The sequence below is a fragment of the Nomascus leucogenys genome, chromosome 14 (assembly GCF_006542625.1).
Source record: "Nomascus leucogenys isolate Asia chromosome 14, Asia_NLE_v1, whole genome shotgun sequence".
In the NCBI taxonomy this organism is placed as follows: domain Eukaryota; kingdom Metazoa; phylum Chordata; class Mammalia; order Primates; family Hylobatidae; genus Nomascus; species Nomascus leucogenys.
Genome location: NC_044394.1, coordinates 56105822 through 56122506, shown reverse-complemented (window position 1 = coordinate 56122506; position 16685 = coordinate 56105822). Strand labels below are relative to the sequence as shown.

Here is a 16685-nt window from a genome sequence, read left to right as displayed (position 1 = left end):
TCATAGCAGGAAAGCAGCCATAGACAATAAGTAAACAAATGAGCATGGCTGCTTTCTAATAAAACTTTATTTACAAAAACAGGCTGTGGCTGGCCATAGTTTGTTCACCCCATTTTTGAGCTCTTGACATTCATTAGTCTGTGATTTCGATAATTAGTTTAGGAAAAAAGCTTTGAGTTTTACGAATAATGCTTCTGAAAATCTAGTAAAACCTTTAAATTTTATTTTTGCTTTTCCCCTTTATCAGGAAAGTAATGTAGAACATTTAGAAAACCCAGAACATTAATATTTTGGTTCCTCTCATTAGGTAACCGTCTTTGTGTGAACATGTGTACGTACATACTTTTTTTTTTTTTCTTTGAGCTGGAGTATCGCTCTGTCGCCCAAGCTGGAGTGCAGTGGCGCAATCTTGGCTCACTGCAACCTCCACCTCTTAGGTTCAGGTGATTCTCTTGCCTCAGCCTCCCGAGTAGCTGGGACTACAGGCGCTCACCGCCATGCCTGGCTAATTTTTTGTATTTTTTTAGTAGAGACGAGGTTTCACCAGCCCAGGCTGGTGTTGAACTCCTGAGCTCAGTCAGTCCTCCTGCCTTGGCTTCCCAAACTGTTGGGATTACAGGCGTGAGCCACTACGCCCAGCACATGTGTGCATACATACTTTTTACAAAATTGGATGAAGTATAATTCATTTGCTAAATATTTTCACTTATGCCATGAAATCTTATTTTATCTTTGTGTATAAAAATACCTGCTCTGCTGGGGCTTCTAGTTGAAAACTAATGAATTTTAAAAATTAGTTTTGTATTTAGCCACCTATTCTTTTTTCTAATTGTTTCTTGTAGCTTTTGCTTTGATTGAAATAATTTTATTCTAGGAATAAAGTTGTGTCATCTGCGAAAATAATCATATGTACACATCTGATTTTCTTATATTTATATCTCCTTTTTCTCTTCAAATTGCATTGCCCTCTACCATTGATGGGAACCTGGGTAATAAAAAAAAAAAAAGAAAAAAAAAAGAAACAAATTGCATTGCGTACCACCTCCAAAACAATGTTAAATGTTAGTTATAACGGTAGGCATCTTAGTATGCTTTCCGAATTTAATGGAACTGATGCGAATATTTCATGGCTAACTGTTGGTTTGAGACCTTCAATATGTTGAATGTATTCACCTGTTTCTCTTTTTTTTCCTGTTTAAGTTTTTTTTTAAAAAAAAATCAGCTATGGCTATTGTATTTTGTCACGTCATCTTAGCATCTTTTAAGATGATCATATAGTTTTTCTCCTGCATGCTACATATTAATTACAGTGCTGTATATTCATAGAATTATATTAGATCTTATAATATTGATCCACCCTTACATTCCTGCAGCAAACCTCTCTTGATCCTATTTTTTCATGTACTGTTTGACTTTTAAAAAGGTATTTTAATTTTTAAATAGTTTATACATGTACAGTGCACAATGTATTTGAGATTCATCTATGTTGTTGTGTGTATCAGTAGTTTCTTTATTGCTGAGTAGCAGTCCCTTATATGAGTGTATCACAGTGCATTTATCCGTTCAATAGTTGGATATTTCAGTTATCTCTAGTTTTTGGCAACTATGAATAAAGCTGTCCTAAACGTTTCCATAATGGTTTTGTATGAACACAATACTTGTTTCTCTTGAGTAAATACCTAGGAGTATGATTTCTGGGTTGTATGTTTATGAGAAACTGCCAAAACTGTTTTCCAAAGTAGCTGTACCATTTTTATTCTTACCTGCAAATGTATGAAGAGTTCTGGTTGCCCTGTATCCTCCCTAGCACTTGATATTGTCAGTTTTTGTTGTTGTTGTTGTTTTTTTAAACACCTTAATAGGTATATAGTGATATCTCCTTCTGGTTTTAATTTGCTTGTCCCTAATGACTAATGGTTCTGAGCCTCCTTTTATGTTCATCTTTTTATTTGCCATCTGTATACCATTTTTTATGGAAAAATACTGAATTTTTTTTTTTTTTTGAGATAGGGTCTTGCTCTGTTGCCCAGGCTGGAGAGCAGTGGTGCAGTCACCACTCACTGCAGCCTCCACCTCCTAGCATCAATCCATCCTCCCACCTCTCAGCTTCCCCAGTAGCTGGGATTTCAAGTGTGCACCTCCACAGCTGGCTAATTTTTTATTTTTATTTTTTGTAGAGATAGGGTCTCGTTATGTTGCCCAGACTGATTTCAAACTCCTGGGCTCAAGCAGTCCACCTGCCTCGGCCTCTCAAGGTGCTGAGATTACAGGCATGAGCTGCCATGCCTGGCCAAGATACCGAAATCTTTATTTAAGACGTTTAATTGGGTTGCTGCTGCTCCTCTTGTTGTTGTTGTTGTTGTTGCTGCTGCTCCTCCGCCTCCTCCTTCCTCTTCTCACCTTTTCCCCCTCTTCCCCCTCTTCCCCCTCTCCTTCTCCTCCTCCTCCTTCTCCTCCTTTCTGTTTTTTTAGACAGAATCTCGTTCTTTCACCCATGCTGGAGTGCAGTGGCATGATCTTGGCTCACTGGGGCCTGTCATTCCCTGCCTACCCAAGGATCCTCCCACTTCAGCCTCCCAAGTAGTTGGGACCAAAGGCACATGCCACCACGCCTGGCTAATTTTTGTATTTTTAGTAGAGTTGGGGTTTCACTATGTTGCCCAGGCTGGTCTTGAACTCCTGAGCTCAAGCAATCCGCCTGTCTCGGCCTCCCAAAGTGTTGGAATTACAGGCATGAGCCACCATGCCCGGCCAATTTCTTATTATTGAGTAGTAAGAGTTCTTTATATATTTTGGATATAAGTGCTTTGTTAGGCTGTGTGAGGTACATATATTTTCTCCCCATCTGTGCCTTGTGTTTCATTCTCTTAACAGTGTCTTTTCCCCAGAGCATAAGTTTTAAATTTTGGTGAAGTCTAATTTACCACTTTTTTTCTTTTACACATTTGGGGTTCGTCTAACAACTCTGCCTAATCCAGAGCTTGCCAGACTTTTTTTGTAAAAGGTCAGATAGTACGGCCAGGCACGGTGGCTCATGCCTGTAATCTCAGCACTTCGGGAGGCCAAGGCAGGTGGATCACCTGAGGTTGGGAGTTCGAGGCTAGCCTGACCAACATGGTGAAACCCCGTCTCTACTAAAAATACAAAAAATTAGCCGGTCGTGGTGGCACATGCCTGTAATCCCAGCTACTCGGGAGGCTGAGGCAGGAGAATGGCTTGAACCCAGGAGGCAGAGGTTGCGGTGAGTCGAGATCACGCCATTGCACTCCAGCCTGGGCAGCAAGAGCGAAAACCCATCGCAAAATAAATAAATAAATAAAAAATAAATACCACTATTTAATACTAATATAAAATTAGTATTTTATATGAGCAGTAATAGAATACTTTTTTTGACTAGTGATAGAATGACATATCTTTTTCTACCCTTTTGCTTTTAATCTGTATATCATGATATTCATCTATTTTTTAATTTGTGAAAATAAAGATGGGGTTTTGCCGTGTTGCCCAGGCTGGTCTTGAATTCCTGGGCTCAAGCAGTCCGCCCACCTCAGCCTCCCAGAATGCTGAGATTACAGGTGTGAGCCACCATACCTGGCCATATCATTATAATTTGAAATGGTTTCTTGTTTGTTTTTCTTTTAATCTGACAGCCTCTTTTAATTAATGTGTTTTGGGCCATTTACATTTAATATGATTGATAATGATTGGATTTAGGTTTCCTATTATTTGTTTTCTGATTATCTCTTTTTTTGGGGGGGTTTCCTCTGTTTTGTCTGCCTACTTTTGGATTAATTGAATATTATTTAGTGTTTTATTAATTGGCTTTTGGTTATATCTGTGCTATGTTTTTGCTGTAGCAATTACAAAATATATACCTAAACTGTCTACTTAGAGTTAGCCTTTTACCTCTAAATAAAATGTAAAATAAGACTTAAAAGTATTGCAACCATACAGGTTTCTTTATTCTAGCGCCCCTCCCTTAAGTTATAATTGTACATATGTGTGTATGTATGTGTGTGTATATATCTTTATACACTTTCAATATATGTAGATATATATAGATATGTATCTACATACACTTTCAGCGTATATATCTATATGCATACATTATATATATACATAGACATATCTACATACATTGAAAGATATATATCTACATACATATAAATGCATGCATGATACCTTTGGCCACTACATCCTTCTTAAATTTCCTGTTGCAACTCATGACTCAATTTCCTTGACCAGTTGCTCCTCCTTCAGACATCCCTCTTACGTGTGATAGCCCTCAGCATTTAGTTTCCCCAACTTTCCCCTAATTATCAGTTGACTCATTACCACCAAAATATCAATGACTTCTAGATCCATTTTTCTTCTCAGACCTCTCTTCTAAACTCCAGTTATGTATTTCCAACTTCCTATGCTGTCCCAGATAAACTCCACATTGTAGGAAATAAAAAGAAAGGAGTTATAACAGTTTAGGTTCAAAGCAAAATTTAGAAACTCACAAATGAGACAAAGATTTTGTGATGACAAAGGCTGTGGTCCACAATGAAAATATAAAACATGTTTCTATAAAACATATATGTGATAGAGCCAGTCCCCAACTTTAAGCCTTTCAGCGATTCATGTAACTGCAGAGCATCTTTAAAGTACTGAGAGAAATGTCAATCCAGAATTCTGTATCTAGCAAAAATACCCTTCAACAATTAAGGCCAAAAAAAAAAAAAAAAAAAAAAAAGACATTTCAGATGAAGAAAATCTAAGATAATGTGTTACCGCAAGTTCTGCTCTAAAATAAATGTAAAAGGTCTTTAGGCCAAAGGAAATACTAGAACTTCAGAGATAAAGAAAGAGCAACAGAAATGGTATCTGGGAAAATGTAAAAACACAAACAGTTGTTTCTTAAGCTCTTTAAAATATGTATAGTGGTTGAAAGCAAAAGTTGTAACACTGGTGAGACTTTCAATGTATGTAGATATATATGTAGATACATACATCTATATACATGTAGATGTATATGTAGATACATGTATATACATGTAGATGTATGTAGATATATATGTAGATACATACATCTATATACATGTAGATGTATGTAGATATATAACTATATATAGATAGATACATATAGATATGTAGACATAGATACATATAGATATATATCTACATGAGATTGAGTCTAGCTTTATCGCCCAGGCTGGAGTGCAGTGGTGTGATGTCGGCTAATTTTTGTATTTTTAATAGAGATGGAGTTTCACCATTTTGGTCACACTGGTCTCGAGCTCCTGACCTCAAATGATCTGCCCGCCTCAGCCTCTCAAAGTGCTGGGATTATAGGCGTACTCAGCCTTATGTGAGACTTTGAATGTATGTAGATATATATCTAGATATATATATATGTATAAATATCTGTATATATCTAGATATATGTACAGAAAAGCTTAGTTAATGTCTCTGTAGTGCCTTTACTATAAAGCAGTTCTATCACCTTTGGGGGGGAGGGTGGTCTTTTGTGATAATGAAATTTTTAAATTGTCTGGAGCAGTTGTCTTTTTTTTTTTTTTTTTGAGATGGAGTTTTGCTCTTGTTGCCCAGGCTGGAGTGCAATGGCGCAATCGTGGCTCACTGCAACCTCCGCCTCCTGGGTTCAAGCGATTCTTCTGCCTCAGCCTCCCGAGTAGCTGAGATTACAGGCATGTGCCACCATGCCCAGCTAATTTATTATTATTAGTAGAGATGGGGTTTCACCATGTTGGTCAGGCTGGTCTCAAACTCCTGACCTTAGGTGATCCACCCACCTCGGCCTCCCAAAGTGCTGGGATTACAGGTATGAGCCACTGTGCCCGGCCCCTGCCTTTTTTTTTTTTTCTTTTTTTTTTTTTTTTAAAGATGGAGTCTCACTCTATCACCCAGGCTGGAGTGCAGTGGCATGATCTCAGCTCACTGCAACCTCCGCCTCCCAAGTTCAAGCGAGTCTCGTGCCTCAGCCTCTGCAGTAGCTGGGACTACAGGCATGCACCACCATGTCTGGCTAATTTTTTTTTCTTTTTTTTTTTTGTATTTTTACTAGAGACGGAGTTTCACCATGTTGCCCAGGCTGGGCTCAAACTCCTGAGCTCAGGCAATCTGCCCGTCTCGGCCTCCCAAAGTACTAGGATTGCAGGCGTGAACCACTGTGTCCAGTCTGTTGCCTTACAGTATGTCTCACCATTTGGATTTATCTGATTTTTAAATTTTTATTTATTTATTTTTGAGACAGAGTTTCACTCTTGTTGCCCAGGCTGGAGTGCAATGGCACGATCTCGGCTTACCGCAACCTCTGCCTCCCAGGTTCAAGCAATTCTCCTGCCTTAGCCTCCCTAGGAACTGGGATTACAGGCATGTGCCACCGCATCTGGCTAATTTTGTATTTTTAGTAGAGACAGCATTTGTTCATGTTGGTCAGGCTGGTCACGATCTTCTAACCTCAAGTAATCTGCCCGCCTCAGCCTCCCAAAGTGAGGCATGAGCCACTGCGCCCAGCCTATCTGTTTTTTACATGCACAGATTGAGTTTAGATACTTGCGGTAGGAATGCTGTATAAGTGCACATCTCCTCAGCACATCTCAGGAGGTATACCATCAATTTGTTCCATTATTGATAAGTTTGATCAATGGTAAAGGTGACGTGCTAGAATTATCCCTGTAAAGGTATCTTTCACCTTTGAAAGTAGTATTTATCTGTAAGGTGATTCTTTGAGAATATCCTATTGCCCAACAAGTTTTCACCCAATAGTTTTAGGATCTGTTGATGGTTCTTGCTTGAATCAGTTACACTGGTGATTGCAAATGGTGACTTCTCTATTTCTATCATTTATTCGTTCATTATCTGGCATTTGAAGACATCTCCCTTTCTTCTTCTCTCCCTTTGGAGTCTTACTGAAGAGTGGGCTCCAGTTCTTTTTTTATTCATTGTGAAAAACAAGAGGCCAGGCATGGTGGTTCACGCTTGTAATCCTAGCACTTTGGGAGGCCCGAGGTGGGAGGACTGTGTGAGCCCAGGAGTTCAAGACTAGCCTGGGCAATATAGGGAGACCCCATCTTGACAGAAAATTTAAAAATCTGTTGGGCACGGTGGTGCATGTCTTTTGTCCCAGCTATTCAGGAGGCTGAGGTGGGAGGATCTCTTGAGCCCAGGAGGCTGAGGCTGCAGTGAGCTATGATAGCACCACTGCACTCTAGCCTGAGCGACAGCAAGATTCTGTCTTTAAAAATATATTTTTTATTTTATATATATGTATAACTATATATAAATGTATATAATAAAAAAGAAAAACGGGATCTTTATGTTACAGTTTTTGAGCCACATTTTAGGAATGTTTACCAAACTATCCTAGAGCCATACTTACTTGGGGAAAAAACTAAAGAGGTATATGAAACTATTTTTATCTTTCAAAGGCTAAAAGACATTAAATGAGTTCTTAAACTTTTTCAAAGCCAAAATTTTTTTTTGTCCTGTTTTTCTATTGAAGCAAATTTTTTTCTTGAATATATAACATTCACTAGTGGTTGATGAACCATTGTATTTGGTGGCAATCTTCTGTAAATAAATCTTCTGTAAATAAATAAATAAATAAATAAATAAATAAATAAAAGAAGTTCTTCCATTAAAATAATTATAAAATAAGCCGGGCGCAGTGGCTCACCCTTGTAATCCCAGCACTTTGGGAGGCCGAGGCGGGTGCATCACGAGGTCAGGAGATCGAGACCACGGTGAAACCCCGTCTCTACTAAAAATACAAAAAAAAAAAAAATTAACCAGGCGTGGTGGCGGGCACCTGTAGTCCCAGCTACTCGGAGAGGCTGAGGCAGGAGAATGGCGTGAACCTGGGAGGCGGAGCTTGCAGTGAGCCGAGATCACACCACTGCACTCCAGCCTGGGTGACAGAGCGAGACTCCGTCTCAAAAAAAAAAAAAAATAATAATAATAATTATAAAATAGTCCAAACATTCAGAAAAGTTTTAAAACTAGAGGCTGGGCATGGTGGCTCACACCTGTAATTCCCACACTTTGGGAGGCTGAGGTAGGAGGATCACTTGAACCCAGCAGTTTTAGAGCAGCCTGGGCAACATAGAGGATACTGAATGTATTTTAGCTTTGTGTTGATAACCCAGTGGGTTATTTGAACTTCAGTTATTGTGTGGTAGTCCCTAGATATATCTCTAGACCAGGGCTGTCCAATAGAACTTTTTGTGATGATGAAAATATTCTGTATGTGTACTGTCCTGTATGGTAGCCACGAGACACATGGCTATCAAGTAAGCACCTGAAATTTTTGTTCAGGTCTCATACTTTATAACATTGTCACTTCACTGATTTGTCTCCTTTATCTGTCATTTCTCCCACCTGCACAATAGGTACTTGTTATTTCTCAAATTCCCTTTCACTGAGAGGTCAAGTCAGGTGGTTTTCAACAATATGGGAGGAAGTCTAATACAGTAGTAAAGACCATAGCTTAGGACTTTTGTGGGTTTGTTTGTTTGTTTGGAGACAGAGTCCCTGTCGCCTAGGGTGGAGTGCGGTGGTACAGTCTGGGCTCACTGCAACTTCTGCCCTTTGGGTTCAAGCAATTTTAGTGCCTCAGCTTCTGGAGTAGCTGGGATTACAGGCACACGTCACCACACCCAGCTAATTTTTGTTATTTTAGTAGAGACAGGGTTTCGCCATGTTGGCCAGGCTGGTCCTGAACTCCAGACCTCAAGTGATCCACCCGCCTTGGCCTCCCAAAGTGCTGGAATTACAGGATGAGCCACCAAGCCCAGCTGGACTTGTGGGTTTGTTGTTGTTTTTTGTTTTATTTGGGACCTATGTTGGTTGTAACTCTTAGTGGTTCTGGCTGTGACCTTGGACAAGTCATTTAGCCTCTCTATAAACATCTTTGAAAGGAGGTAATAATGGTATCTATTTAATGGAGTTGATCTGAGGATAAAAATAAAACAATGCACTTTAAAATGCTTGCTTAGCACAATGTCTGGCAAATAGAAAGCACTCTATAGGCCAGGCGTGTTAGCTCACACCTGTAATTCCAGCACTTTGGGAGGCCGAGGTGGGTGGATCACCTGAGGTCAGGAGTTCGAGACCAGCCTGGCCAACATGGTGAAACCCCATCTCTACTAAAAATAATAAATTAGCCGGTCGTGGTGGCACATGCCTGTAATCTCAGCTACTCGGGAGGCTGAGGCAGAAGAATAGCGTGAACCCGGGAGGCGGAGCTTGCAGTGAGCAGAGATCATGCCACTGCACTCCAGCGTGGGTGACAGAGCGAGACTCTGTCTCAAAAAAAAAAAAAAAAAAAAAAATTAGCCGGGTGTGATGGTGGGCACCTGTAATCCCAGTTTGTTGGGCGTGAGGCAGGAGAATGGCTTGAACCTGGGAGGCAGAGCTTGTAGTGAGCCTAGATTGCGCCACTGCACTCCAGCCTGGGCGACAGAGCCAGACTCCGTCTCAAAAAAAAAAAAAAAAGCACTCTATAAAAGCTAGCTGCTGATTTTTATATTATTACTGACACAGAAGATAGGGACTGGGGGCAAATGGAATGTACTCGAAGAGCATAACCTTGTTCAGTAATAATGTTAATACTAGATTGGGACGCTATTCCACATCAAAAGGTGAATCCTTGTTACATTTAACAAATAAGTTTCATAATTTTTAAAAGATTTCAATGCATCACAGATTATTTCTTCTTGATATGCCATTCATGGTTTATATATATGTAACAGTAGATTAAATAATTAGATTTTATTAGTTCTGGAGTATTAACTTTGGCTGGAAATGAACTTCCCCTTTCTCTATACCAATACTGAGTGAGGCCACTTTCTCTCAGATACCAATTAGAAATAAGGGGACAATGTTACATTTTTTCCTTCTAGAAACACACATTATATAGAGAGTTGTCTTTTGAGGTCTAGAAGTCTGAAAACACTGTAAATTCTTTTTTGTTTTTTGAATTAATACAATAAATGTAGGGGTCAATTCTAAAAAATTGACAGTGTTTTCCGGGATTTAATCTTTACATGACTTTACCCCTGCATCTCTGCCCTCGGCTGGTAGTTTTGTTTATGGGTGTCATTGGTTGAACAAATATTTTTTTAGTTGCTACAATAACTAAAACATGATCTGTCCTCTAAAGGAGTCAACAAATGAGCCAGGGGGTATGAGTAATTGCCTGTAATATAATTGTGCTCACTCTGTCATGGAGGACCATACAAAGTGTCAGAAGCACAGCGCCTGGAGGCACAGCAAAGGGTAGTAGAGGTGACATTTGAGCCCGGCCTTGAAAACTGTCTAAGATTTCTCAGAATTTCGACAAAGTAAGGCAATTTCTGTCTAAAATATATAGGCAAACTTTTTTTTAAATTAACAATATGAGAAATTAATTAAATAACAGATTTTGACTACCAAGCATATTTAAAAACCAAGGCATGATGAGTGCTGTTGACCAGTTCGTCTGAACAGTTCAGAGAAGAGAACATCCATGTAGATCCCTCTTGTATTACAGAATACAAAGGAGCAGAAAATTTTGCCTCAGTAACTGCCAGGTCATTCTAATTAGAATACCTATACATTGTAACATAATTCCTCCATTGAGGTAATAACCGATCAGGTGGTCCAGAGTTTGCCATTCAGTCAGGAAATTCACTCCCTTAACCTAGACTGTGCTGGAAATTCATTGACAAATTTTGTTCTTTGATTCTCCATTTTTCTTCAGAATTCATGCAGACCACTTGACTTCCTTAGCATTTTCTTTTGTGGGCGTATATTAATGTCTTTGGTTAAGCTTCAGCTTCCCTTTGCATCAATCCTGTTGTAATCGTGCCTCCTGAGGCATCTTTTTGCTTCCCTTGCATGAGTTTCCAAAACCCTTTCTGCTTGGTAAGGGGAGTATCCATTTTCTTTAAAGTAGTGGTTTTCAAACTTGCCTGCACATCAGAATTATTTGGGGAGAAGGATAAAAATATAGATTACTGAACTTCACCTGGAGTTCTGTGAATTTGGGTTGCATTTGAGATTACTTTTAACAATTTACCGGGTGATTTTTGCCGCACCTCCGTTTCAGGGCAGCTTTTCAAACTTCAATGACCATATAAATCACCTGAAGATTGTGAGAAACTGCAGATCCTAATTTAGTAGACCTGGGCTTGGGCCTGAGATTCTGAATTTCGCTCAAACATGATAATACCAGTCACTTGTCGAGTAGCAAGTTTTTTGTTTTTTATTTTTTGTTTGTTTTTTCAATAGTTTCATGACATTCAATGAATAGCAAGGTTTGAAGGTAACTTCTGGAATTTCATCTAATGTGTATTAATTTTTACTCATCTGGATCTTAGGGGAAATAACCTATCAGGTTATAGGGAGGTGTTTCTCAGAGTGTGGTTCACCAGAACAGCACAGCCTGGGAATTGTTAGAAATGCAAGTTCTCGGCCAGGCGTGATGGCTCACGCCTATAATCCCACAACTTTGGGAAGCTAAGGCCAGTGGATCACTTGAGGTGAGGGGTTTGAGACCAGCCTGGCCAACATGGGGAAACCCCATCTGTACTAAAAATACAAAAAAAATTAGCCGGGCGTGGTGGTGGGCACCTGTAATCCCAGCTACTCGGGAGGCTGAGGCAGGAGAATCACTTGAACCTGGGTGACAGACGTTGCAGTGAGCTGAGATCGTGCCACTGCACTCCAACCTGGAAAACAGAGCAAGACTCCATCTCAGAAAAAAAAGAAATGCAGGTTCTCAGACTCTATTCTAGACCTATTGAATCCGTGACATATGCACTCTGAAATTTGAGAACCACTGTTTTAAGGCTTCTCACTGTAGTCCTGTATTTACTTACATAGAAATCAAAACACATTTCTAATGTTGTCAGACAATGCAAGGATATCATTTTCTTGTGTAAGTGCCTGGGCTAGCACTTTCAAAACTACTAATTCTTGTAATAAATGTTTATTTAATAGCTTATTATATGCTAGCCACTACTTAACATTGGCAAACTTAAAAAATCCCTGCCCTTAAAGAGATTATATTCTAGTTGTGATATTAACTACTAGTTCATATATGTATTCATCCATAAGTAGTATATAAACTATATTTCCATGGTTTTACATTTTAAAACTTAACTTTTCTTTTGCTTCATGGTGTTTTTGTTTGTTTGTTTTTTGAGACAGAGTCTCGCTCTGTTGCCTAGGCTGGCAGTAGCATGATCTTGGCTCACTGCAACCTCCGTCTCCTGGGTTCAAGCGATTCTTCTGCCTCAGCCTCCTGAGTAGCTGGGAGTACAGGTGTATGCCACCACGCCCAGCTAATTTTTGTATTTTTCATAGAGACGGGGTTTCACCATATTGGCCAGGCTAGTCCAGAACTCCTGACCTCGTGATCTGCCCACCTTGGCCTCCCAAACTGCTGGGATTACAGGCGTGAGTCACTATACCCGGCCCTGTGTTTTTGTTTTTAAGATTGATCCATGTTGATATGCATAGCCCTAAATTACTCAAAATTGATCTATAGAATTCTATCCAATGAATAAGCCACAATTTGACTGTTTTCCTGTTGATGGACATTTTGGTTGTTTTTAGCTTGGTCGATTGTTTCTTTGCTTTTATAATCAATATTAAATGCTCTGCATTGTTCTGTGTGGGAAACATGCTAGGGAAGAAGAAAAGACACACACACAATACCTTTAAGGGTAAACAAGCTTTATCCCACGTAAATGGCAGTGCAGATATAATAAGCAAATGATATAATAAGCAAGTTAATACAATAAGCAAATTGTAATGGAAAGGGGAGAATAGGCAAAGAGGTATATATATTTACACTCACCAGACTATGGAGGATTCACCACCAGACTGGGAAGCAACAGCCTGGGCTCCAGAGTCAGCCACTTACCTGTGCACAGACAAGGAGAGGTCTCATGAAGCTTCGGCAGAGTCTGAGACCCTAGCTCTTTTTGTAACAAGTTGTTTGGCATGAGGTCCAGTCACGAGGGTCAAGGAACACGAAAAGGTCAACTTGTTTTTGTGATTTTCTGCTTTTTTTTTTTTTTTTTTAATAACCACCGTATAGGAATAGATTGAAATAGATTTCTCCGAAACAGCGCTGGAAGAACGCCTCAAGGGGCTCACACGACCTTTTCCAAGACTTGGTGACCATTGTTTGTGTGCACGTTCAATTGAGTTCAGATTTAATATTTAACTTTTCCTCCACATGCATATGCATAAGGATAGTTTCTCTAGAGAAGTGTTTTTCTAATAGTGAGCTGCAAGCGGCATGTTTTAAAAGTAGAAAGAGAATAGAATAGAAAATATTGGTAGGTGAGAAGATATTAGTATAAGGCATGTAGTGAAAATAGTGTTTTATAGAGCTTTTGTTTTCAGGGGTATGTGTACTGGATAAGACGTAAAATACACTTCTTACTTTGGTTGTGGGCAAACAGGTGTGCAGGCTGTTCAGTTATATGCAGAACCTTAAACTTGACCATTACTGAATTTCTCTCTGAAGTTGTGATACCAGTTTACAGTCCCAGTGGTGGTATACTGGTGTTTCCATTGTTTTGCATCCTTCCCAATAGTTTGTTTGGTTAAACTGTTAAATTTTTTTCCATTGAGTATGAGAACAGTTATCTCATTGTGGTTTTACTTTGCCTTTCCTTGCTAACTAGTGAGATTGGGGTCCTTTTTTTTTTAATGCAGGCAAATTAATATAATTCACCAGTAGAGAGATACCAGATTAGTGTTGAAAATGATAATGAGTGTAATGCTCAGTGGCATATTCTAAATACACTTCTGTGAATAAGTGAAATGACTTGCTAATACTGATGATTGACAGTTGAGGGGCATAAGTGGTTTAATTTAATGTGTTCTCTCTTTAAACACTGTAGTCTGTTCAATTCTATCAACTTGAATCTTTGAATTTAGTATAACGACTTTGTATTTATACAAGACTGAGTAGTCATTAGTGGCAGCATCATTTTATTGATTTGAGTATTAATATGTTTGTATAGATACCTGTCCAATTTTTTCTTTTAAAATTTTACAATGAAAATACATGCATTAATTATTTTTTAAAGTATAAAAACGTAAAAAGAAATTAGTCTTCTTTTCCCGTTCCCCAACGCTCCCCAGAAGCAACTACTCTAAAAAGATTCTTAAATGACCTCTTAGATATATATATACTTTATCACCATCCCCTTGCCCTCCTCTTTTTATTTTTAGTTTATTTATTCAAATGACATTCTATTCATTGTTCTGTAGCTGTTCATTCCTTCTGCTTAACACTGTATCTCAAAGATTGTTTCATTTTAACACATAGGAATTTTACCACTACTGAATTTGATTCCATTCTGTAGATGCATCATAATTCATTTAACTATTTATGTATATTTAGATTAAAAAGAAAACTCACACAAAAATTTCAGCTTTTGTAAACTATATTGAATTAAATATTTTGTACTTAAATGAATGTGGGAGTATGTAGGATAAATTCCAGGAGGTGGAATTGCAGGATCAAAGAGATACACATTCAGATAGATTTTTGCCAAATTGCCTTCTAAAAATTCAACCAATTTATTCTCTCCCAAAAATAGATCAGAATGGGCTGGTTGCAGTGGCTCACGCCTGTAATCCTAGCACTTTCGGAGGCCGAGGTGGGTGGACCACCTGAGGTCAGGAGTTTGAGACCAGCCTAGCCAATATGGTGAAACCCCATCTCTACTAAAAAATACAAAGATTAGGGGGTGGTGGTGCCTGCCTGTAGTCCCAGCTACTCAGGAGGCTGAGGCAGGAGACTCGCTTGAACTTGGGAGGCGGAGGTTGCAGTGAGCCGAGGTCACACCACTGCACTCTAGCCTAGGTGATGGCTGTAGGTGATTAAATGAGATAGATACGTTTGTTAAAAACAAAACTCTCATTTATATTGATACATTTATATACTTACATATGTGTATCTGGACATCACATCTCATAATTGGGGAACAGTTATCTAAAAAGTTGTTTAACTAACTGTTAAGAAATGTAGTCTGTTGTCTGTTTCCTAGGTAAGCCACTTTTCTTTTCCCCTAGCATTGGAATTCTTCTCTTCTCTCCTCCTCTGCACTTCCTTCCTTTCTGTCTTCACTTTGAGCCCATGCTTCACTGTGGAACTCCGCTTAGGAGGTACTTCTGAGAGAAAGAGAGGTCTACACTGGGAACTTCCTGTCTGGTTGTTGACAGGCGTTTCTGTATTGCAGCTGACAGTGTGAGATCTGTTGCCCCTACTTTGTGCTGTGTATCTTATGTGTAAATGTTTTTTCTCATTTATATTCTTGTCAAATCATTCACAAATGCAGTTAATTTATTATTATTATTATTATTTCCTTAGAGATCCTTGTTCTGACACCGTTATTTTTTAATCATGATTACCTGTGAGCCTGTTAATCCCTCTAGGTAATTGAGAACTGATTATAATTTATAATTTTTTTACTTCTGGTTTATAATCTAATGGGAAAACTTTGCATTTAGCTTTTCTGTAGACTTAAAAATTAGAGCTGAATCATTGCTTCTTCGTATTATTTTAACTTGACAATTATTAAAGAAATGTACTTATGTATTTTAGGGGGTATATATTCAAATAGGAAATTTGTAGAAATGATGTAATGTATTGATTTGTAATGATGTCATGTCTTTATTTACAGGTAGGCGAAAACCAAGAGTACATCGGCCTCGTTCTCCGATATTGGAAGAAAAAGACATCCCACCCCTTGAATTTCCCAAGTCCTCTGAGGATTTAATGGTGCCTAATGAGCATATAATGAATGTCATTGCCATTTACGAGGTACTGCGGAACTTTGGCACTGTTTTGAGATTATCTCCTTTTCGCTTTGAGGACTTTTGTGCAGCTCTGGTGAGCCAAGAGCAGTGCACACTCATGGCAGAGATGCACGTTGTGCTTTTGAAAGCAGTTCTGCGTGAAGAAGACACTTCCAATACTACCTTTGGACCTGCTGATCTGAAAGATAGTGTTAATTCCACACTGTATTTCATAGATGGGATGACGTGGCCAGAGGTGCTGCGAGTGTACTGCGAGAGTGATAAGGAGTACCATCACGTTCTTCCTTACCAAGAGGCAGAGGACTACCCATATGGACCAGTAGAGAACAAGATCAAAGTTCTACAGTTTTTAGTCGATCAGTTTCTTACAACAAATATTGCTCGAGAGGAATTGATGTCTGAAGGGGTGATACAGTATGATGACCATTGTAGGGTTTGTCACAAACTTGGGGATTTGCTTTGCTGTGAGACATGTTCAGCAGTATACCATTTGGAATGTGTGAAGCCCCCTCTTGAGGAGGTGCCAGAGGACGAGTGGCAGTGTGAAGTCTGTGTAGCACACAAGGTGCCTGGTGTGACTGACTGTGTTGCTGAAATCCAAAAAAATAAACCATATATTCGACATGAACCTATCGGATATGATAGAAGTCGGAGGAAATACTGGTTCTTGAACCGAAGACTCATAATGTAAGTAAATCTGGTCTTAATTTTTTGTATGCATTTAAAATTAAACCAGTTTCCTTCATGATTGATGTAGCAGAGCTATGCTGTTGATGTGGTATAAACCTTTGTAACTTAATGGTTATACAGTTAAATAATTTCTTAATTGAAGGAATACGTGTATTAAAACA

General features: G+C 39.0%; 1 protein-coding gene across 10 annotated transcripts in view; it reads left to right on the top strand.

Annotated features, from left to right (window-relative positions):
• BPTF (bromodomain PHD finger transcription factor) overlaps positions 1-16685 on the top strand; it is a 158799-nt gene that overhangs the window by 12764 nt on the left and 129350 nt on the right. For all 10 annotated transcript variants that reach the window (XM_030827051.1, XM_030827056.1, XM_030827052.1 and 7 more), the window contains exon 2: positions 15699-16521. In XM_030827051.1, coding sequence (XP_030682911.1) covers positions 15699-16521 — 823 coding nt within the window. The remainder of the gene's footprint in view (positions 1-15698; positions 16522-16685) is intronic.